This window comes from Chroicocephalus ridibundus, chromosome 9, assembly GCF_963924245.1.
Source record: "Chroicocephalus ridibundus chromosome 9, bChrRid1.1, whole genome shotgun sequence".
NCBI classification, from domain to species: Eukaryota; Metazoa; Chordata; class Aves; order Charadriiformes; family Laridae; genus Chroicocephalus; species Chroicocephalus ridibundus.
In genome coordinates this window covers 47,333,352-47,357,032 of record NC_086292.1, presented here as the reverse complement: position 1 = coordinate 47,357,032, position 23,681 = coordinate 47,333,352, and the positions used below count along the sequence as shown (strand labels likewise).

The 23,681-nt window shown below is 47.9% G+C and overlaps 2 protein-coding genes across 8 annotated transcripts in view; one reads left to right on the top strand and one right to left on the bottom strand.

Annotated features, from left to right (window-relative positions):
* Positions 1 to 101: 101 nt before the first annotated feature.
* HACD3 (3-hydroxyacyl-CoA dehydratase 3) lies at positions 102 to 11,922 on the bottom strand. Its single transcript, XM_063347388.1, has 11 exons — positions 11,764 to 11,922; positions 11,557 to 11,599; positions 10,151 to 10,224; positions 7,968 to 8,132; positions 6,925 to 6,976; positions 6,430 to 6,540; positions 5,665 to 5,792; positions 5,035 to 5,147; positions 4,350 to 4,456; positions 3,123 to 3,254; positions 102 to 2,170 (listed from the first exon to the last, which is right to left on the bottom strand). The coding sequence occupies exons 1-11, from the start codon at positions 11,848 to 11,850 to the stop codon at positions 2,094 to 2,096; spliced, it is 1,089 nt and encodes a 362-aa protein (XP_063203458.1). The 5' UTR covers positions 11,851 to 11,922; the 3' UTR covers positions 102 to 2,093.
* The window catches only part of DPP8 (dipeptidyl peptidase 8), a 31,621-nt gene continuing 18,676 nt past the window's right edge, over positions 10,737 to 23,681 (top strand). For 3 of the 7 annotated variants that reach the window (XM_063347380.1, XM_063347381.1, XM_063347387.1), the window contains exons 1-7: positions 10,737 to 11,160; positions 15,787 to 16,056; positions 17,602 to 17,714; positions 18,674 to 18,847; positions 19,752 to 19,920; positions 21,167 to 21,277; positions 21,666 to 21,794. In XM_063347380.1, coding sequence (XP_063203450.1) covers positions 10,866 to 11,160; positions 15,787 to 16,056; positions 17,602 to 17,714; positions 18,674 to 18,847; positions 19,752 to 19,920; positions 21,167 to 21,277; positions 21,666 to 21,794 — 1,261 coding nt within the window. In that variant the 5' untranslated portion in view covers positions 10,737 to 10,865. Of the gene's footprint in view, positions 11,161 to 12,048; positions 12,064 to 13,914; positions 13,976 to 15,453; positions 15,470 to 15,786; positions 16,057 to 17,601; positions 17,715 to 18,673; positions 18,848 to 19,751; positions 19,921 to 21,166; positions 21,278 to 21,665; positions 21,795 to 23,681 lie in introns of those variants that run through there. The other 4 variants (XM_063347386.1, XM_063347382.1, XM_063347384.1 and 1 more) reach the window with 4 other exon arrangements.

Sequence of the window (23,681 nt, the reverse complement as noted above, 5' to 3'; positions counted from 1 at the left end):
TAAAACATTGACCTCGTGAGGGCTTGGCTCCCGGCTGTTTATCACGAGTTAAATAACGAGTTGCATTCAGGGAAGGAACAAACAACTGAACTAAAGCAAAATCTGGTTGTAAATCTTTATTAATAGAAACGCATTCTTTCTGAAGGACTAAAATTCAGTAGTGTAAGATCCATGACAGCTTGCACTAGGTACCACAGTTTCACTGAGGAATATCATGTATGAATACGTATGGATTTCATAACAGAAGTTTAAATGCCCAGTGAAGAAATTAAGTATGAAAGTGATCCTTGCTGTTACATTACTCGGCTAATTCAATCCTTTGACAGAGTTCAAACGTAGGTACAGTGTGTGCTATAGTGAAATAGTAAGTGTGTAAATAATGCTCAACCCTTCCGAGTACAGTAAGCTGCACTCTCCTTTGAGTGCGAGCCTCAAGTATCGCTAAAAAGGAGTTGCAGCATTCCTCTTCTTGACAAAACACATTTGTGAAATGCAGTGTGGAGCTTGTACCAATTCTTTGTTAAAATCTCCTTATAACACTATTTCCCTTCCTTTACAGTAACGATCACTTGGGTCCATATCACAAACAGTAAGCTGTTTGTCACCTTTAATATAGAAGATAATTTTCTGGAGGATTCATATTGTTTTACAGTAGAAAAAGATAAACAGTATCATGGCACTAAGCTAATCTCAACTTCAGTGCCTATTCCGGATTGCTGGCATTGCTGTGCGTTGCCCCAGGAGCAGCGGCAGTTACTGGAGGCAACCTGTTCATAACCACCATAGTTTAGAGCAAATTTTTTGTACGTTTTTCTCAACTGGATGAAGGAGGCCACAGGGATCTGGAATTACCTACAGGAGGCTAGGTGTGAAGAAGGGCATGTTGAAATTAAGTCAACTGAAACAAAGGATTCCAGGTGAGAGAGTAGATGACCTGGAATGTGGGGGGAGCTTCTCTTTTTTATTGTTATTGTTGCTGTTGCTTAAAGCAAGCACAGAGGAAAGGGTCCCTTCAAAACCTGTGTGGGATCTCCCTTACCGAGATTTGATACACGCCATCGAAATAATACACGGTTTATTTGACCCACTACTCCGTCCCAGCAGGGGCCGGCCAACAAAGGATATACACCAACTTCTCCACTGCATCCCTAAGTTTAAGTAGGAAAGCAATCTTTACCGCCTTTCCAAAGGCTATAAATAAATATAGGAGCTATAGCCCAGCCAGGAACGATCAGAGGAGCTCGGTCTCCCATGACAGTTCCACGTTTGCATGGGTGGGATGGAGTTCTGCCAGAGTTTGCTCACATGCTAGGAGAGAGCTGGTACCTATGTTTCCTTATTTTGTTATGTTTCAGTGCTTGCGTTTCTAATCAGTGAAGCATTTCTGATCATGTCACAGAGTGGTGGCTTCCTTTCCCTAATGACTGGATAAGGACATGTTGCTACAGGAATGCCAGGATCCACACAGCGCTCCGATTCTCTTAAGGCTAAACTAGAAACAAGACTAAGTTGGTAGCATTTAAATCGACATTAGGTACTTCCAGTACTAATTCTGCAGCATCGGTATGCCGCAGAAGAAAAGAGGTGGGGTGTGCTGAGCAAGTTTACCCCAACTGTTAATAAACACCCAAACACTGTTCACAGTGGTCTCAGACTGCGCTCCTCCTGCCATCAAGATGCACCCTCGGAACAGCATGAGCCAGCTAATAGTATATCCTGACATCAGAAGCCCTATCTGCATGCAATATTGAAAGAGCAAATATCCAATTAAAAGGTAAACACTATTTCTAATTAGTGCTGCTCCACTGTTTATAAGCATATTATATGCAGATAATAGGATTTCTTTCTAATACGGTAGTTGACAGGATACAAGTTTAAACGTTACTGTTCAATGGTAAATGCCATGCATACATGATTGAAAGGGAACAAAATACAGTATATGAGAATGTTACTTGAGTTCACTATGAAATCATGAAATCTAGTGCGATCATTTAATTTTACAAAATTCTTTACATTACAGTGGGTAAAACCGTAAGAATTAGAGGCTTATCTTGTCACTGAGATAAGTTAGATAAGAAAGTTGCAGTCCTCCTTTACTTCATCTTTCTCTTCTTTGGTCCCAGGTGCTGTTTCCTTTGCTTGTAGAGGTGACGGAAGTTTACAAATACCCCTGAAAAAGAATGAAGTGTTTAGGTAGGACATTATTGCATCTTTTTAATGCTAGATTGCTGTATCAAATTTGAAAAAAAACAACAACAAACGAACAAACCACCACACAAAAAGCAATGGCTTAAGGGTGTGTATAGCACTGAAAGCTAACGCAAGCTTTTCTCGCTGGGCGAGGCGGGAGTTGCCGCACAGGCTGTTTGGTACAGGGCTGGTTTGTCTTAACGAGTTGCAACACCGGCTGTGCAGAGCTGGGAAAGGATCAAACAAGTATTTCAGAGTGAAACTCGATAAAAGACATTCTTTAAGCAATGCCTGTGAAAGAGACAAATCTATTGAAAGTTCAGTTTAAAATTCTAGGTTAGATTCTACTGAGTTGTGGATACCCAGACATACTGCACGTGCACACTATGAAGTTAACTTATGTTTAAAAATGTTAACACCAGAAACCAAATATGTAGCAAGCACCATTCTTCTTTAAATACACTACTATTTAAAGAGCCTTCTATATGTTTCCTGGAAAAACATAACTTCAGGTTGCATTAGGGATTACAATGCAGTTAGTTAGACATTGCTTTAATTTGCAATTATGTTTAGATTTCCACTAAATCATTCCAAAGCTCAAATACCATGTAAAAGGGGAAACAAAGTATACTGAAGTTATAAATACATGTAAAAATTATTCTTTTAACCCAAGTGATCAGTAGATAATGCTAACTTGTTACCAAGGTCTCCTTCTTAGGGGGCTAACCAGTGCTAATTGTACCTGTGTTCCCCTCCATCTCTGACAAATTTATATAAACGAGCAACAAGGATAATGCTTAACCTCAAGCAATTTTGTGTTGCCACGATTCCCAAAATGGAGGAATTTAATTTTCTTCAAAAAATATACTTATTCAGAGGAAACTGGCCTTTTTATATCAATAGTGAGAAATACAGTTAAGTATCTTTCTTACCTAAAAACAAGGCTATAAGGTATATTTGAAGCAAAAATGAAAACTGGATTGTGACGTTCAGTGGATTTGGCAGTCCCAGACTATATTTCCCTGTTTCACTGAAGATTGGAATGGATTGAATGATACAGACGGCTGAAAGCAGAAGGCCACCATCGTTATCAAACACAGATAAAATATACAATTGCCCAGCCCACCCCAACTTTTTCAGGATACTCCCTTCTTATTTGCTGTCTCTCCTTAATTATAGCAATTTTAAAGCTCTCTTTTTTTTTTTTTTTTTTCTTTTCAAACATGCCGTATGATGGAAAGCAGCCAGCTCAGGCAGTATAGCAGTTTAGCTACAGAAGTGAACTTGCCTGGTGAGACACTGTTCTCATTCACAGCTGTAGCCTGCAGGGCCCACGCCAGCAGAATTTACCATGCAGAAATACGCACAGCAATGAAAGAAGCGTGGTCTTTCCTGTGCTTGGAGCTGAGCAATGCCCAAGCCTACTTCTGGCTCACAGAAACAGGTTCAGACAGGTATGATTACAACATATTTCTTACAGCTAGATGCTGAGTGGTGATAACGGTTCTTAAATAAATAAAAATTTAAAATAATCCAGACCTGTTAAGGCAGAAGAGTTTACTGTAAAGCTCCCTCATTCTAGAGGGGGTGCAGCAAGAAGACTAGGGGCCTGCTTCTTCCATGGAGCAGTCACTCTCCAAGCAGAAAGGGAGCAGAGCTATATGGGAAGCACCATGCCCGTCTTGGAACAGGCTATGCTGCTTTCAGAGGAAGAATCGGCCCCGGCCCACCCTGTGCAGTGATTTACAAGATAATGTCAAGATCTGTGAGCTGGTGTGAACCCAAGCTAGGCTGGCCAAGTCAGGTCTAGCAGATAAAAGCAAATACACTGCTTTGGATCAGCAGAGGCAAGTGAGCATTGTCATCTTGTGCCGCTTGCATGGACTGCAGCACACGCTTGGTCGCTTTGTCAGGTAACCTTTTGTTGCCTTTACTTTCCTCTCCAGTGCCTAAAAGGAAGACTTTTTTTCACATCAAATTGAAAAAAAGTATTTGATTCAGTAAGAAAGACAGAAATGCTTACATCTGGTTCAGCTCAAAGCAAATGTCTCTTTACCTGTTGTTCTGTTATATTTTTCAGTCCGGCAGCCAAACCAAAAACTGAGTTATTTGCCCAGCCTTGACTTTACTATTTATTAAATTGCCTTTTTTGGACATACCTTCTGCCAAGCCTCCTAAAGGGTAGAGAGGGATCCAGGTAGTGTAACGGAGCCAGGTTAGTGGTTTCCATTCAATACCGATACATGAAAGCATGTAATATGGATACCTAAAGCCAATTCAGGGTGAGAAGAGAGACACTGTTTAAAATGGAAGCTGCTGCTCGAATCGGTCTTGCATATATCTGCTGTGTAGAACAGTCAACGTAATTCCCAAGTGACAAAAGAATATTCAAAATTAGTTCCTATGGATCATGATGGATCATCACACCCTTATTTGGCAGTTTACAGAACTAATGCTATTATTCTGACCACATGGATGAATGTAACTGCCTGACTTGCCTAATAAACCCTTCAAAATACTTCTTTTGAAAGGGAAACAGAGCATAGTGCAGCTCACTTGACAATGGAAAGTCAAAACAACAGAACCCTCAACGAACAAAGCAACAGGTTTCCCTAGGTTCACAGCAGTATGATTTCCAGACGCCAGCCTTGTCCCAGCTTTTGGCAGGTGGAGCAATCTAGGAAGGCTGTGATAGTCTGTGTCTCTAAAGGAGATTTTACTCTCTGGGGCCAATGCACTAGAGACACTCTTCCAAAAGGTACGAGGATCAAAATCTTCTTTAAAGAGTTCTTGGCAACAACATGTTGCTCTGTACGCACCTGCTAAAGGAAAATTCCCACAAACCTGAACAGCTCAATGATACTCCAGAAATAAAATATGAAGAACACCACAGGTTTGCTCTGCATTTCCTCTAAGCTTCCGAGGACAACAAACAAAATAAAGTTTCTTCCAAATACCTGTTTAAGAAAAACAAATTAAGGAACAGTCACACTCTTCATCGAAAGAAAGAGCAAGTCCTTGCTGTTAAAAACACGCAGGATATCTACTCTTCACGCCTGAAACATGCTGAGCACGTAACTAACTCTGCAGCTGAGCTGTGACCTGCTTCTTACGAGCATGCATTTTGCTCTGTATTTAGGTGCAATCCAAGGGACTTACGTCTTAAATCATCTATCCTCATTTTTATGTAAAACAACCACGATAAAAAGGGCACTGGCAACAAATCAAAATCATGTACTTTTCATCAGCCGCTTCTTGTTTTTGCTGTCCTGAACCACCTTACCTCCGTGACAGAAGACAGCCTGCCACAGGTAAGACTGGGAAGCACAAATTCCTGCCTTCTGAATAATATATTCTCTAGTCCAGTGCCAATGAGGTTGTATCACTTATTTTAGGAGAGTCTCAACACTTTGTTTAAAATAGAGACCTACTTTAAACACGGGGGGAGCAAGGAGAAGAATCTTAAAATATTACCTGCACTACAGCAGGTATCAGCGGTGATCTGACTAGTCCTATTAGTGAATTCATGATCTCCATTAATGCCAGGGTCTGGCAGAAATACATCATGTCAGCAATAGTGTGAAAAGTATCATAGAAGGAATCTGTAAGACACAGGAAACCATTTTAGAGAACAAATGAATTTCCATGTTCAGGAATCTGGCGCAGCCGCGTAGCTTTTAATAACAGGATTCTAGCTGTATTTGAAAAAAAAAAACATTATGCATGTAACATTATTATGTAACTTCTTTAAAGGCTTTATCTTCAAGTCACAGCAGTTAGGCCAGAAACACTGCTCAAGTGCTCTCTTTCATAAACAGACGGATCAAGAGCTATTTCAATAATTACTTTACTAAAAAAGCAATAGCGCTGTACCTCAACAGAATAAAGCATTCTCGCTTCGAAACCAAAATATTCTGCCCAGCTCATTTTCAAACATACTAACATTGCAGCGAGCGGGACATTTTGCTCCAACTGATTTCTTTAGAAGTAACCTTGGCAGACTACAAGTATCATTCATCAGAATATGCAGTTGTGATTTACAAGAGGACAGTGTTTTCCTATCCTTGACACTGTGATGGCTTTTTGAGAGGCTTTTGTTGTGCACTTCAGTGATGCTTTTACAGTTTTGTTTCTTAAATATGTCTTCCTTTAGATTTCACTACTTAGAAAGTACTAAAAACAACACTAAAAAAACCCCCAAAAAACCCCAATGTAAATAAAATAGTGCTTATTACTTGCCTTTTCCTAAGATGAACAGTCGTACTGTCATGTTCACAAATATCCAAGAGAATCCCAAAAACTGTACAAGATTATACATAACTAAGTATCCCTTCTTCAGGTGTTTGAAAGCTAAAATCAATAATAAACACATCAGGTGAGCAAGTACAGTGGTAACGCTCCTGCAAAGACTACGGCTGCAAACCAGGCTTTCTGTGAGAATACAGCTTACAAGAGAAATGGAAGCTATTGCTTGCGATAAAAGGGTGCAGTGGGGGTTCTGCCTGCTTTCACCATCATCTGCTAGAACTCAATTCTTGCTAGTCAGATATTTTAAATTCCTTGGAAACTGCAGTCCAGTTTTATTAGATTTCTATATAGCTCATAATACAAAGATCCCCCTCCAAAAGGCACCAAGCCAGAAAAAATTACTCCATAATATTTGAGGTTTCCATATCAGAGCGACAGAAGCTTTCTAAACCCCACCTTAGACACTAGAAAGGTACGGTTACTTACGGTCTTTTGGGACTCTGGATTCTATTTTCATTTTGTTAATCTTTTCTTCTTCCTTAAGATGAAGGATAAGGTTTTAAAGACTGTTACTGTAATTAGCAAGTGATTTGTTAACTATACTACTGCAAAGCTAGTGGCTTTAAAACTCAGCTAAGCAGCCAGTTGCTAGAGGGTTTAAATTCTCACCTGCGTAAAACAGCACATTCCTCATCCAGAAGTTACGGTACGGTAAAAGCCAGAGGGTGTTAACCTGTTATCCTACCTTCACTATTTATTTTTTTCTAGTAATTACGTGCTTTTGCTGAAAAAGCCTGCTGTTTTCTGTGTTAATTCTCAGTTATTAAAGTTGCTTAGAGCTGTTCCTTAAAACGTTTCATGACCCACCAGTGACCTGAAGGGAACTGGGAACATCCAGCCCAGGCTCTCTGCCTGCCCTTCACCGCTGCTTTCTGGCTCCTGGCACTCAATGGCTGTGGAGGGGAACAGGGCAGCGTTTGTTGTAAAACAGATTTGCAGGAATGGGGTCTGTTCCAAGTCTTTTCCAAGATGGTCTTTTGCCTCCCTGCTGCAGTGAGCTCCTTGAGCCTACCAGACGGTGGGGATGCACCGTCAGGGCCAGCCCAGTGGCTGAGGAAAGCCTCAGAAATCCCTGCTTTCCAGCCAATAAATGCCTGAGACTGGCACCTTCACGCACCACATGGCACGTTGGTATGATCCTCGTACGGATCGGGACACAGGGCTGCTAAGGCGTAGGGCAAGGGGTGCAAGCCTTGGGCTGCAAACCCTGGCCAGCCCTGAGCTAGCACGCAGCCACCAGTTCAGATTCGTGCTGCTGCTCTTCCTAGCCAGGAGCACGCCTATTTCTGAACTCCTGCTTACAATCTGAGCCGTTTAACCACTTCTACGTGGGATCTGTGTGAAACAGCATTAACAATCAGCATGCCAAACTCCTCCAGGTAAATGAAGAACACAAGTTCAAGCGCAGGAGATCAGCTACCCTTGCTTTGTAGCTGGCAGCACAAGCCACACGTGCCCTTAAGACTGACCTTCTCCTTGAGTTCCATTTCAGCATCCGATTCATCTAACCAGCGGTCGAAGTCGGGAGCTAGGAAGAGTGGGCGCTTCTCTTGCTTGGTGAGTCTCTCCCACCAGTTACTCTCTTTTTTCTGCACAGTGATGTTCAGCTGCCTTTGAGTCACCCTGCATACAGGCTGAGGGCAGACACAGGAGCATAGATCAGCAAAAGTTCCAAGAAACAAGCTCTGAGACTGAGTTGATACCCAAGCTCTCCTTATCAAGGAGGCAGAGGTGACATGGACAGCTGCAGCACAAGCATCTCTCTGCTGCCCAAGGCATGGAAGCAAAAGGCAGTCCAGTTGAAGATGGCAACTGTAATGGCTGTTGGACTTGATAAGCAGCTTGAAAGCCTGCCTGTACAGCAGAGCACCATTGCATCCCACCACAAAGAGCTACCACAGACCCTAGCAGCTAGCCTTCCTAGGCAGAACCCACGATCTTGGCTTTAGACTTTCTCGCATTAAGTACCGTGAGCCAGCCGCTTCCTCTAGCCAGTGGTAAAAATAACACTACCATCAGCCACAGGTACGTGTCCAAAACGGGAGACACCACATGACATCTGCTACAGCAGGAGGAAGAGCTAACAGCCTTAGGAAATGCCCGCAGACAGTGGTGAGCTGACAGACCTGGCAGTGTGGTCACTGGCACCCCACAAGGCCTCTCCATACTCTGCACAACGGCAGCCCAGAACCTCTCCATCCTTACAGCCCGCAGCACTGTCACCTTGGGTACCCACCCTTACTGCTACCATCGCAGCCTTCCGCACCTTTAGCCTATGCCAGGGTGCTCTGCATGGGACTGCCCCTCAAACCAGCTGAAACTGATGCAGAAGAGCCAGGAGCTGGGTTCTTCACTGAGCATGTTACCCCAGCATTGCTCTGTCAAGGCTGTCTGGATGCTCCTAGGACATCTGAAAGCTGTAGCTGTAATTTACAGCTACCAATGCCTCGTCCTTGCCTGTCAGAGGCTCCACCTCTCGCTGGTGGCCAGCGTGGCACCAGCAAGAAGCACTCATGGTGCACATGAAAGCTAAAAGAGAAAACCCCAGACTGCAATACTTCCCCGTCCCGACCATCTGTAGTTGCACAGGTTTCAGAGAGTTGATTCTCCTCCAGCCCCTCCACGGTGACTCAGAGTGACTAGACTTTTGGAAGGAAGCTGCTCTGCAGAGGCAAGGATTTGCCTTCCAGGCCTGGCTCCCAGCACAGCCCATGTCTGCCAGCACCGAGAATGCGCATGGGCAGTGGCGGGCACTTCTCCCCACACTGTGGACCAGGCAGCTGCTGCTTTACCGGACAGATGACAAACTAGTGACCAGATCCTGGAACCAAGGGATGTTCATTGTCTACCACTCAATACCTGGTAGGAGCCATGCAAGAAACCTGCCTACTGACAGACCCTGGAAATTCACCCTCTGGCGAAGCAGCAAAGGTGAACGGTGGCTCCCGGTCTGCAGCTATCCCCAACAGGCAGCCAGGAATAAGCAGCACAAATTCTGCACTGGGAGCAGAGCCCAGGCTTTTCCTGTGCCTCTAACAGCTTTGAGAGGTAAAGACAGTCTTTACAGCCACCTGTGAGTAGTGTGGAAGGGTTCCCCTTCCAGCCAAGCTCTCTCCTACTGGACTACAACAGCAATTAAGAAAAGATTTTGCAATAGGAGCCGCAGCACATCTGTACGGGCAACCTAAGAAATGTGCACAAGCCAGAAGCACTAGTTCTCATGACTTTATTTTGTCGAGCTGCAAAAGAAGCCAGGAAACATCACAACTAACACTTTGCAGCACAGCGTTCCCCTGTTCTCCAGTCAAGGCTGCATCACACACCACCTTGCCAGATTCTCGCATTATTTTGCTGCTTTAAATCCTTAAGAATTTTACAACTACTGTTTAACAACTGATATATGTAAAGCCCTGCTTCTACTGGAGCTGACCGATGCGACACTAGCTCCAGTGAGGTGATTTGCATCAGGGGAGGATGGCGGCTGAGCACAGGGACAGAGGACTGACACAGGCGGCTTTTAGTTTGCAGCAGTTACAGAGTCACCAGGAAGATCTAAACGGTACATTGTGCACTTTACGTGCAGCCATTTTCCTTTCAAGTTTTTCAAAAATTACTTTTTCTTTGCCAGAGTTAGAAAAGGAAAAATACCTACTTTAGGCTCAACCGGTTCTAGGAACTCGATCTGAAATTCGTAGATGTTGTCCCCTTTGGCACCATGACCCTGAGCTAAAAAGACAAGAATTAAGAGTCAGCGTGAAGGTCCCAGCCAGTTCCACACACCCCACCTGCAAAGGACGCTGTGTACATAGAAGTATTCAGTGGTTACTTACAGTGCTTCCCCCTGCCCTGCTGGGAAGCAAGAGGAAACCACATGATAACAGGGAAGACACAAACAGCTCAAAACATTGCTTGGATGTGCCGTCGCTGGAGTCAGCAGCCAAAGCTGCTGCAACGCTGCACGGCGCTGGAAAAGGCTGCTTGATTGCAGGAAGGCAGCGTGTGAGACTCCCAAAAGAAGAGCTCCAAAGGCTGCTCACGGCTAGCTTGAATCCGACTGGAAACCCCCTGTGCGGATGGCCTTTGGGGGATCGGGCCTCCACACCAACGAGCAAGCACCCAGGGAGGCCGGGCTCCGGCGGGTCCGTGGGAACACCATGCGGGAGTCCCAGCACAGGAGGGTGCTTTCACCTCTCATCTCCTGCATACGCGGGGTCTCGTCGCCGGAAGGGCTCCAAAAACCTGCACACCGAGTTTAGTTTTCCACCCTTCCATGCCGTAAACTGATCCTGAAGTGAAGACGATGTGCAACACCCCCCTATCAAATATCCCTGGCTGTGGCTCACCAGGGAGGCAGCACCGCCTAGGCAATGCATCTTAAAGAAAACCACCAAATAGATGAGAAAACCCCAATAAAACCAGCTACAGCAGCTACGGCGCATCCTTGGTGTGACCAGGACAAGCCCACCAGCACAAGGTGCTGCGGTGTGCAGCCGCCTGCCCGAAACAAAACCCCCTTTCAGGCAGAGACCTGCTTTACCTTTCAAATCGAGCGCTGGCTCCCGACGCAGAGGTTTGATAACGGTGGCAGAAACAAGGTCTTTGTGCAAGGAAAAATTGCTGCCAGCTATCTCCGGGGTTCGGCGGAGACAGGACAGCAAAGACGTATGGAAATTTCACAGATATTTAAATACGGGGAGGCTGGGTGCTTTTTGCTTATTAGATAAGATACAACCTGCTATTGCTACAGCGGTTTGTGGGTGGGTACCCGTCATGGCGTACCCCGCACCCACCGCAGAGCTGTGGCTGCCGCCGAGGGCAGCGCTGGGGACCCGGTGGCCGCAGGGGACCCCGAGGCTGGGGGGATCCTGTGGGGCTGCGGGGACCCCGGTACTGGGGGGACACCATGGCTGAGGGGGACCCCGGGAATGCGGGGGATTCCGTGGCTGGGAGGGGACCCCGCGGCGGAGGGGGGCCCCGGCCTCTCCTCCCGGGACACCGCACACCCCGGCGGGCCCGGGTCGCCGCAGGACCCCCCCCCGCGATGGCGGGAGCCCCTACCTTTGAAATGCAGCACGTTGTCGGTGATGGCGATGTCCGGGTGCTGCGGGAGGAGAAGAAGCGTCAGGCGGCGGCTCGACTCACCCGCCGCCCCCGCGCGAGACCCGCGCACCGGGCCCGCCCCCGCACCCCTCCCGGCGGGGGGCTGCCCGGACCCCCCCCCCCCCCCCGCCCCCCCGTGCGCCCGCGGGTGGTTCCCCCCGGCACCTGCACGTCACTCAGCTCCACGCGCAGGTAGAGCTCGCGATGCCGCTGCGCCCAGTGCACGTGCGGCCGCAGGCTGGGGCCCGCCATAGCGCGCGCCCGCCGCCCGGCTCCCCAGGCGGCACCGGGGGGGGGGCTCCCGCGCGCATGCGCACCGCCCCGGCCGCGGGTGGGCGGGTGCGACCGCGCCTGCGCAGGCCGCGGTGGGGGGGGGTCATGGCCGCCGGCGCCGCCGGGCTTCGCCTCTTCCGCTCCTCCTTCCCCGGGTCCTGCCGCGTCCCGGAGCTCCCCGGGTGTCCTCCGGTGCGTCCTCGCTCGCCCCTTCGGCCCCACGGGGCCTTGCCTGTGTCTGTCCCCCCCCCCCGGTCCGTGCGCGGCCTCCCCCGTGCCCTCAGGTGGCCGCGGTGGCGATGACCTCGGGGGGAGCACACAGGTACTTCCACAGGCCTGCGGCGCCTCTCGGGCACCGTTGGCTTCCAGCCCCCCTTGGCAGCTTCCTACCGTCCCGTCCCTCCAGCGCACCCGCCGCCGCTCGCACCCGCGGGGGGTTTACCTTGGTGGGGACCTCCCTCCCCCTCCAGCCCTGCCACAGGCCTCCACCCGCGGGCAGCCTCCTGCCACCACTTCCCTGGGCAGCCTGTTCCAAGGCTTGACAACCCTTTCAGTGAAGACATTTTTCCTAATATCCATCCTAAACCTCCCCTGGTGCAACTCGAGGCCGTTTCTGCTTGTCCCATCGCCTGTTCCTTGGGAGAAGAGCTGGACCCCCCCTGGCTCCCCCCTCCTTTCAGGGAGCTGTAGAGAGCGAGAAGGTCTCCCCTCAGCCCCCTTTTCTCCAGGCTGAACATCCCCAGCTCCCCCAGCCGCTCCTCACCAGACTTGTGCTCCAGACCCCTCACCAGCCCCATTGCCCTTCTCTGGACACGCTCCAGCATCTCGATGTCCCTCCTGGAGTGAGGGGCCCAAAACTGGACACAATATTTGAGGTGGGGCCTCATGCCCCAACCTTTTTAAACTCTTCCGTTGCGATGATTATGTGCCCCAAGGCCTTGCTGCTAATAAGGCTACAAGAGGACAGCACTGATCTTGGTGATGCTTTCGAGAAGGCCACCCCTTGTTCCCTGAGCAGCTCACACAAGGGCACCTGGCCCATGGCCTTCCATTGCTCTGGCAGAATTCTTCCTCTATCCCATCCCGGTGCGACCTCTCCCAGCTCCTCCTGCTCCCACAGAAGGTTCTCCCTGCAAATCCCCGCATGGCGTCGGTGAGAAACACCGGCTCCGTGCCCCAGCCTGCCTCTGAGCGGAGGATTTCCAACCTCTGCCAGCCCCTGGGGCTGCAAAGCCGCTGTGGAGGGACAGGCGAGCAGTAGCAATAGTTGCCAGGCTGCTTTATTTTGGAAGGCAAACCCCACGTACCCTTTGGGGGCCAACAAGCCCCCGGGACAAGCCGCTGGTGTGGGAAAAACAGCCATCAGATGTCCCGGGGCTTCTACTTGTGCACACATTCAGGAGGGGGCACCTGCAGCAAAGTTATTTTTTCTGGTTTATGGTGGATCAAAAAAGACTTTGCTCTACAAAAAGTGGCTTTGCTTTGTAAAGGGGAAATGAAATGTATAGAAGCATTTGGCTGGGGGCTCGCTGCGCTGGAGCCCGTGGGTGCCCTGGGCCGAACACGCATTATTAATAGCTGGGAATTTTTCTTTTTGATGCGGAAAGTGTGTAGGTGTGGAAGGTCTGGCTTTTTTTTTGAGGAAAAAAGGCCTGTTTTTGAAACTGAAGGATCCCCGTGCTTGGGGGGGGGTTTGCACGACCCGACCCCCGTGCATGGGGCAGCGTGTCTGTGTCCCGGGTCCCCGTTCACGGGACGGTGTGTGTGTGCCTGTGTCCCGGGTCCCCGTGCAAGAGACAGTGTGTGTGTGTGTCCCGGGTCCCCGTGCAAGGGACAGTGTATGTCGTGTCCCGGGTCGCCGTTCACGGGGGTGTTGCACATCCCAACCGCAGGCTCCGCGCAGCCCGGTCCTCCCGGCCGCCAGGCGGCGCCCTACGCGCGTACCCCGCGGTGCTCGGTGCGGCCGGCGCCGCTTCCTCCCCTCCGGCAGGGGGCGCCACCGCGGCTGGCGCGGCCCGGGGGCCCCTCCTGGCGGAAGCGGAAGCGGCCCGGCGGGGCGGCTGGGCAGCATCGCCGCCGCGGAGCGCCGTGAGTACCGGGGCCGGTGAGGACCCCTGTGGGGGCCAGAGTTCTCGGGGGAGGTGGCCTCCTGCGAGCGGGGCCGCCGCCTCCCTTCTGTGGGGACCTGCTGGTACCCCGTGGGGTGGGAGAAGGAGGGGGTTTGCCCCGGGGCGGCCTGGCTTTGCGCCCCCGGCCGGGCCTCGCGGTTGCCCCCGGCGCTGGAGAGCGCCTCCTGGTCTGTGAGGTCTGGGTCTCCTCCGACCTCGGCGGCAAGGGCAGGCCCGTGGCCGTTCGCCCTCCTCAGGCCCGCCCTGCCCCTCCGGGGCGCCCTGCGGATGCGAGGCGTCCGAGGGTGTTGTAGTGCGGAGGGTCCCCTGGGCCGGCGTGAAGGATGGGGCGGCCGCTCTTTGTTGGCTGCAGGAAGGTGGAAACCAAACGCTTCCCGTGGCAGAAGGTGGCTGCGGTGGAGAGCCCGCGGTGACCCCCTGGGAGGCAGATCCTCGCGTTACCCTGGACTGACATCACCTTGGCGGGTGGCAGTTCTCGCCCTTGTTTGCTTGTTAAAGTCTGCTGCTTTCTGATTTTTATTTCTTTTCTTGAGAGGGGAGTGTGAGAAGTAGGTCGGGTTAAGAGGTACCAGTATCTGGGTGTAGGTGGGAAAAGGAAATTTTTCCTCGTTGGAATTCTGCAAATTAAATGAGAGTTTGCTGATTCAGGTTTGAATTCTCATTCTCAGTTTCTAACGCTGAGCAGAGCACTGCTCTGTGCATGGGTTTGGACTTTCCTTCCAGTTTTACAGGGCTGTTTAACTTGTGCCATGGTTTTGTGTTGTAAATAGCTCAGATGAAAGACCTGTGTTTATTGTGTTTGTGTTGTCAAACGTGGAACCACACTTTTAATCCAGACTTGCCCTACTTTGCTTTTAGCGGTTTGCGTTAAAATGGGTTTAGTCCAAGGTGTAGGTTGTGTGGTTTTCACTTCTCTGTGATGAGGTAGAGCAGCAGGAGAGCCAGTCCGTCAGGGAGTTTTGTCTCAGGCAGCTGTGCTGCACAAGCCTGTGCCTTGAGGTTCCGTGGGCCTTTCCTGGGAAGGCTTTATTTAATCCATATTAATGTTTTTGTTAGGCTCAGGCCATCAAGCTCTGATGCAGTGTGCAGAACAGTTGTGCAGCCTTTCCGATCTATATATAGAAAAAACCTCTCCTTTTGAGGGTTGACCTGACTATTCTGGAAGGGTGTCATCGTACAGTATTTGTAATTATATTCCTGAAATGATACGATAATGATGATTGTTGCTGGACCCTTCCAAGCTTTGTTTGAAAGGAAACGTGAACAAACCAAAGAAATTCTAGGAGCATAATGGGATAAGGGCATGCAGTTGCCTAGGCCCATCGTGTGTGGCCTGGAGGTTCCAAATCAACTATTGATATTGTTGGCTGTTGGTTGTCCCAGATTTTGCTACAGTCCTAATCATCCCCCATTCTAATATTGGTTATAGCGAGGTGATATTCATGCAGTTCACAGGGAGGAAGACACAGGTAAGAGCCTAACAGGGAAGAGTTTATCCACTTCATGAACTGAGTAGTTGGTATGTCGGGGGGTGGGAAAGGCAAACAACAATAAATCTGTGTGGCTCTATAAAGTTCTTAGTCCCATTTTGAAAGGCTGAATGTTGGTAGCCTGTTTTCCACAGCAGAAGTCTCTTTCCTAGTCCTTTCATTCTTCTATTTTTTTTCCCTGTGAACTGGTGGTTTTCTTGTACCATTTTTACCGTGGTGTGTTTTGGGAGTCTGCAGTGAATGTTTGCTGGGCTGCTGGAAGGCAATGCTGAACCTCTGATACTCTGTTCTTCCAGAAACATGCAACATGGCAGCAGCCATGGAAACTGAACAGCCGGGCCTTGAAATCTTTGAAACTGCGGGCCGTGAGGAGCAGGTCCAGAGAGAGGAGCAGCCAAAACTGGAACCTTTCTATGTAGAGAGACATTCCTGGAGCCAGCTTCGGAAACTGCTCACAGATACACGGAAGTATCATGGGTACATGATGGCAAAAGCCCCTCATGACTTTACGTTTGTGAAGAAAAATGATCCTGAAGGACCTCATTCTGATAGGATCTACTACCTGGGTAAGCTTGCTGTGACAGTCTGTGCTTTGACTAGTCACGGCAGGGGCTGTTCGGGTTTGACTGTTCTTGAGAGCTCGGTGTTTCTGTCGGTTAAATCAGAATGCATTTCAGACCAGATTGGCTGGTCAGGTGTCACAATCATAATGTCTCATTAAAACTTGCACTAATGATCTCCCACAGAAATGGTGTGGTTGGAGGTGACCCATTAGGCCAGTTGAAGCTAGAAAAGAACTGTGAAATGTCCTTTGGGGCGTGTTGCCTGTCTGGGAGGATGGGTTCAGTCTGTTCGGTCTGTTTTCTCTCACTCCAAGTATGCTATCCCCTCTCCAAAGGCTATGTCAGTTTGATCTCCTTACTCTTTAATTACAACTAGTGGGTAAAACCTTTTTCTTCTTTGAAGTTTCCTTCCGAAACATTATAGTTTTGAAAGTCCTTTGTGCCCCAGCTACAGATGGAGTAGGTTTTCCGGGGATTCTGGAGGGAATAAATAGCAGCGTAGGGCGGGGGCAGCTTAAGGAGTAAGTGTTTTTCTCAACGTTTTTGGTTTTGATAATGAAGAACTTAATGCAATTTATTGTTCTTGGCCTCAGTGCCTCACTTTGTGTTGTGCATTTCTAAATTGCAGCTGTGCTTGAAGTGATTTGCCACTGTAAGTGATACTGTGAGCAACCTTCTGTGTGGCTTTTTGGAGCAGGTCTTGTGGCAGAGGAATGCTGTTGGCAAAAGCTGCGCCAGCTGAACATAAGTCCATGAAAAACTGGGTTAGGGGGAGAAGCAATTGACAGAGCAAAGGCCTAGGAGCTGGAACCGTGTTCTAGCCCCATTGCTTGCTGCTTAGGCTAGTTGCTTAAGCTCTGATTTGTGATTCACAGAGTCTTTGCATGTGTTGTGCAGTCAGAAAGCTGCTGATCTGCCTCTTTTTCCCCTTTTCGGAGGACGGGGGTCATAATCCTTGAATGATACTGAGTTCAAGCACATGGAGGGTGGGTTAAGGGTGCCCCCAGCTGAGATGAGCTCTGGTTTCCTACGTGCCACTTCCTGAGCTATAGGTCAGACTTGGCCTTCGCCGGGGCACATCTGGCACCCTCTGGGCTGATCCCCATGTGCCTTGGCAGGAGCTTTCAGAAATCTGAATAACACTGAGGGAGAGGAGCAGGAAAGGGACATTCAAACCTTTCTAAACACTCATTATCTTTGAAATGCAAGCTGCATCACGCTGTATTCCAGCCGGGGGATTTATCAGAAAGGCCCTCCTTGATTTTAAAAGCTTATGAAATAAAAGGGTTCCCAGCCTTCAGGAAGACACAGGTACACTTCAGGCAGCGTGGGGTAAGCCTGGGTGTATTTCCTTGTTCTCTGCCTTCTCCGTGACTAGAATTTCTGTGAAGCAGGAAATTCCCAGAGCACGGCTGCAGTGCAGAGACTGTCAGTACGTTCTCTGGTAGGAAGGGGCTGTGAAACTCTTCTTGGTATCCTTTGAGAGTGTTTGGATTATTAACAGAAAGCTGATATACTTTTTTTTTTTTCTTCTCACTTTCACAATAGCAATGTCTGGGGAGAACAGGGAGAACACGCTCTTCTACTCTGAAATTCCCAAAACCATAAACAAAGCTGCCGTCCTGTTGCTTTCCTGGAAGCCTCTTTTGGATCTTTTTCCGGTGGGTCCTGATTTCTTTCTTGCTTCTTGACAGCATAGCAAGTACACAGGCTTTGGGGCACCTGTAAGCTGTCATTGAGGTTTGGCGTTTATGTTCTTAAACGTTTTAAGATTCTTCTTGTACTTGGCTAACTCTGCAGCCATCTCAAAAACAAGCACGGCTTTCTCAGCAGTGTTTGGAGCTACAGCCTTTTTGCATCATAAAAACTGCGTGTGCTGGATGATTCCTCCCTTGCCGTCAGCGACTGCAAGTGCTAATTTGCATCAAATTGTCTGCTGTGAGATCCTGGAAATTGCTGAAGGAGCCTGTAGTCTCCAATGATCACTGTCTTGCAGGGGAAAGTGATGAGCCCCCCTGAGGATCAGTCAGTGGCTCTGTGACTCATGCCGGAGCAGAGGATCCGTTTCCCACTCACAGGGACGTGTGTCCCCTTTTCACCTCTGAGCATAGCAAGCCCACACCAGTCCCACCCCAGGCACCGTGGCAGGCTGGAGGAGGTGGGACAAACCCCGTGTGGAATTAGGTGGTTTTTTTCCCATGTTATTTCCTGAGGCTGTCAGCCAGACATAAAATTCATGCTGTGTTCTCCTCCCACCAGACCAGTCACTGTTGTAGCTTTGCAAAAGTTTGCAAAGATTCTCCTGCTCGTTCTAGAAATAACAGACCTTCAGTCTGGTATTTTTTTTATACAGTGAATATTGGAAATAACACCAGCCTTGCTATGGGAGAAGTGGCTATCAGGTTTACAGTTGTGTAGGATCCGATCGTGGCCTGCACCTACAAGTGCTGGTGGCAGAGGCACAAGCAAGAGTGGGCTTCTAGCCACCAGCAGGATTCTGGAGGAGGAGGTTGTCTGCACAGCCATCTGCTCCTGGAAGCTTGGCATACAGAGACGCTCTGACAGTATAGTAAGACATGCAGAGCAGAGGTGTTGATTCTGCTTCTCTGCCCGTATTCAGGCCATCCTGGACTATGGGATGTACTCTCGCGAAGAGGAGTTGCTGCGGGAGAGGAAGCGAATTGGCACCATTGGGATTGCCTCTTATGACTACCACCGAGAAAGTGGCACCTTTCTGTTTCAGGCTGGGAGTGGAATTTATCATGTAAAAGATGGAGGCCCTCATGGATTCACTGTGAGTTTACGCGTCTCTCCTCCTGTCTCACTGCAGTACTTCCTTGCGCTGGCTAGAGGCTCCTTTGGCTTGGAGTGAAAGCAAAAGAGCATGATCATCAGTTATTGCTGCACTAGCGCGGCAAGTAGCCTTCATAACCCTTGAAACATGGAGAAGTCCTCCATAGGGATGCGTTTCCATGGTTGTAGAAACTCGAATGGAGAATTACAAGAAATGGTAGAAACCGTGGCAGCAAGGCAGAACACCAGATTTTGTTGATTTTTCATAAGTAGCAATGCCAATAAAAAGCCACACAAAGGCTCCATGCTCTTTCATGTAGTGAGAAGTCACATCAGAAGCAGCTTTTGTTCCCAAGCTGTGGTTTAGAGGTCCCTGTTCAGCAATCGGTGCTGTATGTGTTACAAGATTTGTCTGTGTAACTTTCAGAACAAGCAGCGTTTATTCTGCTGGTGCTGAAGCTGGACTTCAAAGCTGAAATACTTTTTTATTATTATAACAAGTGCCTGATGTCTGTCTAACCGTGTTGTCAGGGGGAATTTACTGTACCCTGAGTTCCTTTTGGAGGACAAGATTGTATGTTCTGCCAGCCCCTATTTATGGTGCTGTTTTTAAGAGTGTGCCAGGCTCTAGAGAAGCTGCCTTCTGATTTGTGGCTAATCCTCAGCACTGCTGAACGAGCCCTAGTGGGATCTGTGCAGCTATGGTAGAAGCACAACTTTCCCTATAAAATACCTGCATAATATTTTTCTGTGTTTAAAATTGATAAGATTCCTCTGTTGTAAACCTGTGTATTTGAAGTCAGTGTCCACACTACCGTGGACTTAGAAACCTGGTAATCCAGTTTACTTTCTGTATTGTCCATGTGTTATCATTGTTTACTGTGCTTTTTTTCCCTTTCAAACAGCAACAGCCTTTAAGACCCATTCTCGTAGAGACCGGTTGTCCGAATATCCGTATGGATCCCAAACTTTGTCCTGCTGATCCAAATTGGATTGCATTTATCCATAGCAATGACATCTGGATATCCAATATAGAAACCAGGGAAGAAAGGAGGCTAACATTTGTGCACAATGGTAATGCATCCTGAATTAAAATCTCCACACCGCTTCTATGCTTGTTCTTGCTAGACTGAATTAAGCATTGGCAGGAGGGGTTCTTCTGAAATCTGGGGGAATGGACACTGTTTCCGCCTTTTTTTGTCAAATTCTACATGTTTCTAGTGCAAATATTGTGCGATGATTCTTTTCCCTGCACTGTGGAATCTGGCAAAGTGAGTTATTTGTTGAATACATATGGAAGGGCTCTTCTCCTGGAACACGGCACATTCCTTTTTACCGGAACAGCCTTTTTGTGTGGAGGAGCTGTGGGCGGAATAGAGCTGGAGGAAAGTTTCTGTCGGTGAAATCGGGCTGCGGGCCTTTTAGAAACAATATAGACAGTTTCTGAATAGCACTGTGGTTTCTGCTGGCCCCTCACGCTCAGTAACTTAGGTCCTCGCTTCTTACCCTCTCCAGGTCTGTTTTAGACCTGTATCCTGGAGGAAGGAAAATGGTAAATTGTGGATAAATCAGTTTTCAAAAATCAATTGTGTTTTGTATTTAAATCACCTTGTATTTGAACTATATCACTTAAATTTTAGTTAAATTAAAATTTCTGACACTTTGTAATAATGCTTTATCTTATTTAAATGTTAAATATTAAAATATTATGTAAGTACATTAAAAATAAACTGTAGCGGTGACTCCTTCTCAGATGATAATTATTTATGGAGCGCTGCTAAGTTACCTCCAGGGTAACAGGAAAAATATTGAAGCCCTATGGGTATGTCATCGTGTTGAGATCTTATGTAAGTCGGTTACTTTTGGTTTGTGCAGTGAATGAAATACTGATGCTTTCATTTTTCTGAATAATTTTCTGACATTTTCCATTCAGTTGTTCAGAAAGGTTTGGGGTGGGTTGTTTTTGGTTTTTTTTCTTTGATTTTTCTCAAAAGTTGTGGTTCCAATTCACTGGGCTCAGGTAGAGAGAACGTTTTCTTTCTTCAATTAGCACGTAGCCAATTGAGAGACTAATTGGGTAGGAGTAAGAAGGGTGGATCGCTTTCCTTTCCTAAAAGAAGTTGCCGTGTCGGAGAGGAATAGCTCCTCCCTAAGTAAATCAACAGAGCACGGCAGAAGAAGAAAACAGATCTGCTGAGAAGTCAGATTTATTATCGTGTAATTGTTTCCTGGGGGTGAACTTGGGCCATGTTTAGGGTAATGCAAAACTGGTTTGATTCTGCAGTACATCATGAACTGATTCGTTTGTGTCTTTTTTTAGAGCTGGCCAGTGTTGAGGAGGATCCAAAATCTGCTGGCGTGGCTACTTTCGTGTTGCAGGAGGAATTTGACAGATACACTGGCTACTGGTGGAGCCCAAAGGCACAGCCAAGTAAGTGTGGAGGATGCAGCATGTCTGACAGGCACAAGTAGTGCTCCTCCCTGCTATGCTGTCCAGTGCAGAGGTGCTTTTTTTTTTTTTTTGTTACTTGTCTTTATGCAAGATATAAGAACCTTATAGCTCCTTTTGAACTACCCGCTGCGGTGGGCGTGTTACAGTGACCTTGTGAACACATCTTACTGGGGGAAGAGACTTTCCGTCTCACAACAGTGCTAGGAGTTGTAAGACTCTCAGAGTATTTTGCTTAATGAAATGTGAATCCCAGACCTTGGATTTTTCTTCATCCTTCCTACCTGCTTGTGCCCCTGAGAGAATATCGATGTCTGCAGTAACTGATAATGGGAGTTGTTCTGACCAGGAAATGTTAATTCATTTACAGCACTGAATGGGGGTAAAGTTCTTCGAATTCTTTATGAAGAAAATGATGAGTCAGAGGTGGAAATTATTCATGTCACATCGCCCATGCTGGAGACAAGAAGAACAGATTCTTTCCGGTACCCCAAAACTGGTGAGACCCTGATACCTTATATCTCTGTTTTTGGGAGACACGTACTTTATTCCATGTGCCTGACAGCAGTGACTCCCCTGGCCTAGAGCAGGGGGTTGTTGGAGAGGTGTTGCGTAGTCTTTGGATTGGTGTCCAGGTGGTGGAAATGTGTTTGGGGACTGCTGCTGTGGAGGTTAGATTAGTCACTGGTGACTGCTGATATTCCAGCCATGTGGTTACTAAGAGCTCGGAGTCTGGGTGTCTCAGGAGTTGGCGGAAACCCTATCTGATTGTCACTATTTTGGAGCTGCTGTCTCAGATCCTGGCAGATCTGAGTTGTTGAGGAGTTGATTCTCATTATAGCCCTGTGTCTCTGAGGGAATAGCTGCAGAATTATGGCCTTTTGATTTTTCGGGAGGGTTTCTGTTTAGCTGCTGGCGGTGCCCTGGTAGTTCAAGGTTTGAAGGACGCTGGTTTCCGTGATTGCACTTGGACTTTGAACAATGAACTCGGCATGCTTACAGCACACCAGGAAAACCCCCTGTTGTCACATTTTCAAACAGTAAATGATCCAGAGGCTTCAGCAGTAGCAGGGTGAGGGCAGGCTTGAAGTATATGAAGTGGAGTTCCATTGGAATCAGGAAAGCGGGACTTACGCAGACCTGCTGGGGGCTGATTCACTGGCATGTGCCAGGTGTATGGGGCGAATTTGAACAGTCTGACCCTTGTTCTTCTGAGATTTCCCTGCTGTTACAGCAGGGCATGTTGCTCTCAGATAATGGTGGTTCACTATCTTTCCTCACTCCTGAAATCTTCATTTTTTGGAGAAATATCTTCTGTTTGGCTGACCATTCCAAGCTGCAGAATTCATTCAGAACTTGTGGATTCCCTGATCCACTGGGAAAAGTTTTCTGCTTATGATCCTGACCTACTACTTGTTTCGAGGAGGAAGAAAGGCTCAGTGTTAGCCTGGGAAGAGAGAGATGACTCCTCATGTTTTTTGGTGCTTGTATACACCCAGATTTCTGAGGGTCGTAGCTTTGTTCCATGCCAAGTTTCAGCAGTTTAGGAAAACGAGCAAACTGAAGCCCAAATCTCTTTAAAAAAAAAAAAACCAAAACCCAAATCCCTCATTTTTAATCTCTGTGCCTTAGCTTCCAGTCTGAGCTGCAGGGGCAATAGCACTTTTCTGTGCATTGTCAGGAGGGCAAAGCTTGAGGTAGTGGAGAAAATTCTTCCCAGGGAGCAGGTAAGTACTTAAATGGACCAGCACTGTGGCCCGAGGCAAGTCATTTCACCTCAGTGCATCAGTTCTTGTAAATAAACCGGGTTGATGAAGTGGGAGTACTTCACAGCAGCATCAAGAATGTTCAGAGTACATGGAATTCGCCACGTGTGGCTTCTTGGGAATCAGCTGGCAGCGGCTTTATTCTTTATAGTCCATCTTCACTGTGGAGCAGGCCCTGACATTTGGCACTGCAGGTGCTGTACAGCAGGATGAGGTGCTGCTTTGTGCAGGCGTTTGTAAAGAGTTAACTTTAGATTTTCAGTTTCAACACAAATATGTGGCTTTGTTATCTTAACCTCAACAGTCGTGGCAATAGGTTTTTAAAAGTGAGTTGCTCTAATTTTCAAAGGTGCTTTTTAGCACTGGATCACTTTTTACGCATGACCTCAAGAATAACAGCCAAACAGGAAACCAAAGCTTGCTTTGCCATCCCGATCACTCCTGAGCGTTTACTTCCAGCTAGTGCATGCGTCCTTTGTGGGAGAGAAGACTGGCTGTGGCTTGAAGTAGCATGGCTCTTGATCAGATCTGTTCGCAGGATTATATCCGCTGAGTCTGCCTCATGTTTGCAGTCTTTTCCCTGCCTTGTTCTGTGCTGTCTCTCACACATGCCAGTAGGC

Excerpts from the sequence above, each read along its gene's own strand:
- HACD3 (XM_063347388.1), bottom strand. The coding sequence starts at position 11,850 with ATGGCGGGCCCCAGCCTGCGGCCGCACGTGCACTGGGCGCAGCGGCAT. Across the intron at positions 5,793-6,429 it reads ACTGTTCATCTTAGGAAAAG|ATTCCTTCTATGATACTTTT; the intron begins GCAAGTAATAAG and ends TGTGTCTTACAG. Across the intron at positions 3,255-4,349 it reads TTTAGGAGGCTTGGCAGAAG|CCGTCTGTATCATTCAATCC; the intron begins GTATGTCCAAAA and ends TTCTGCTTTCAG.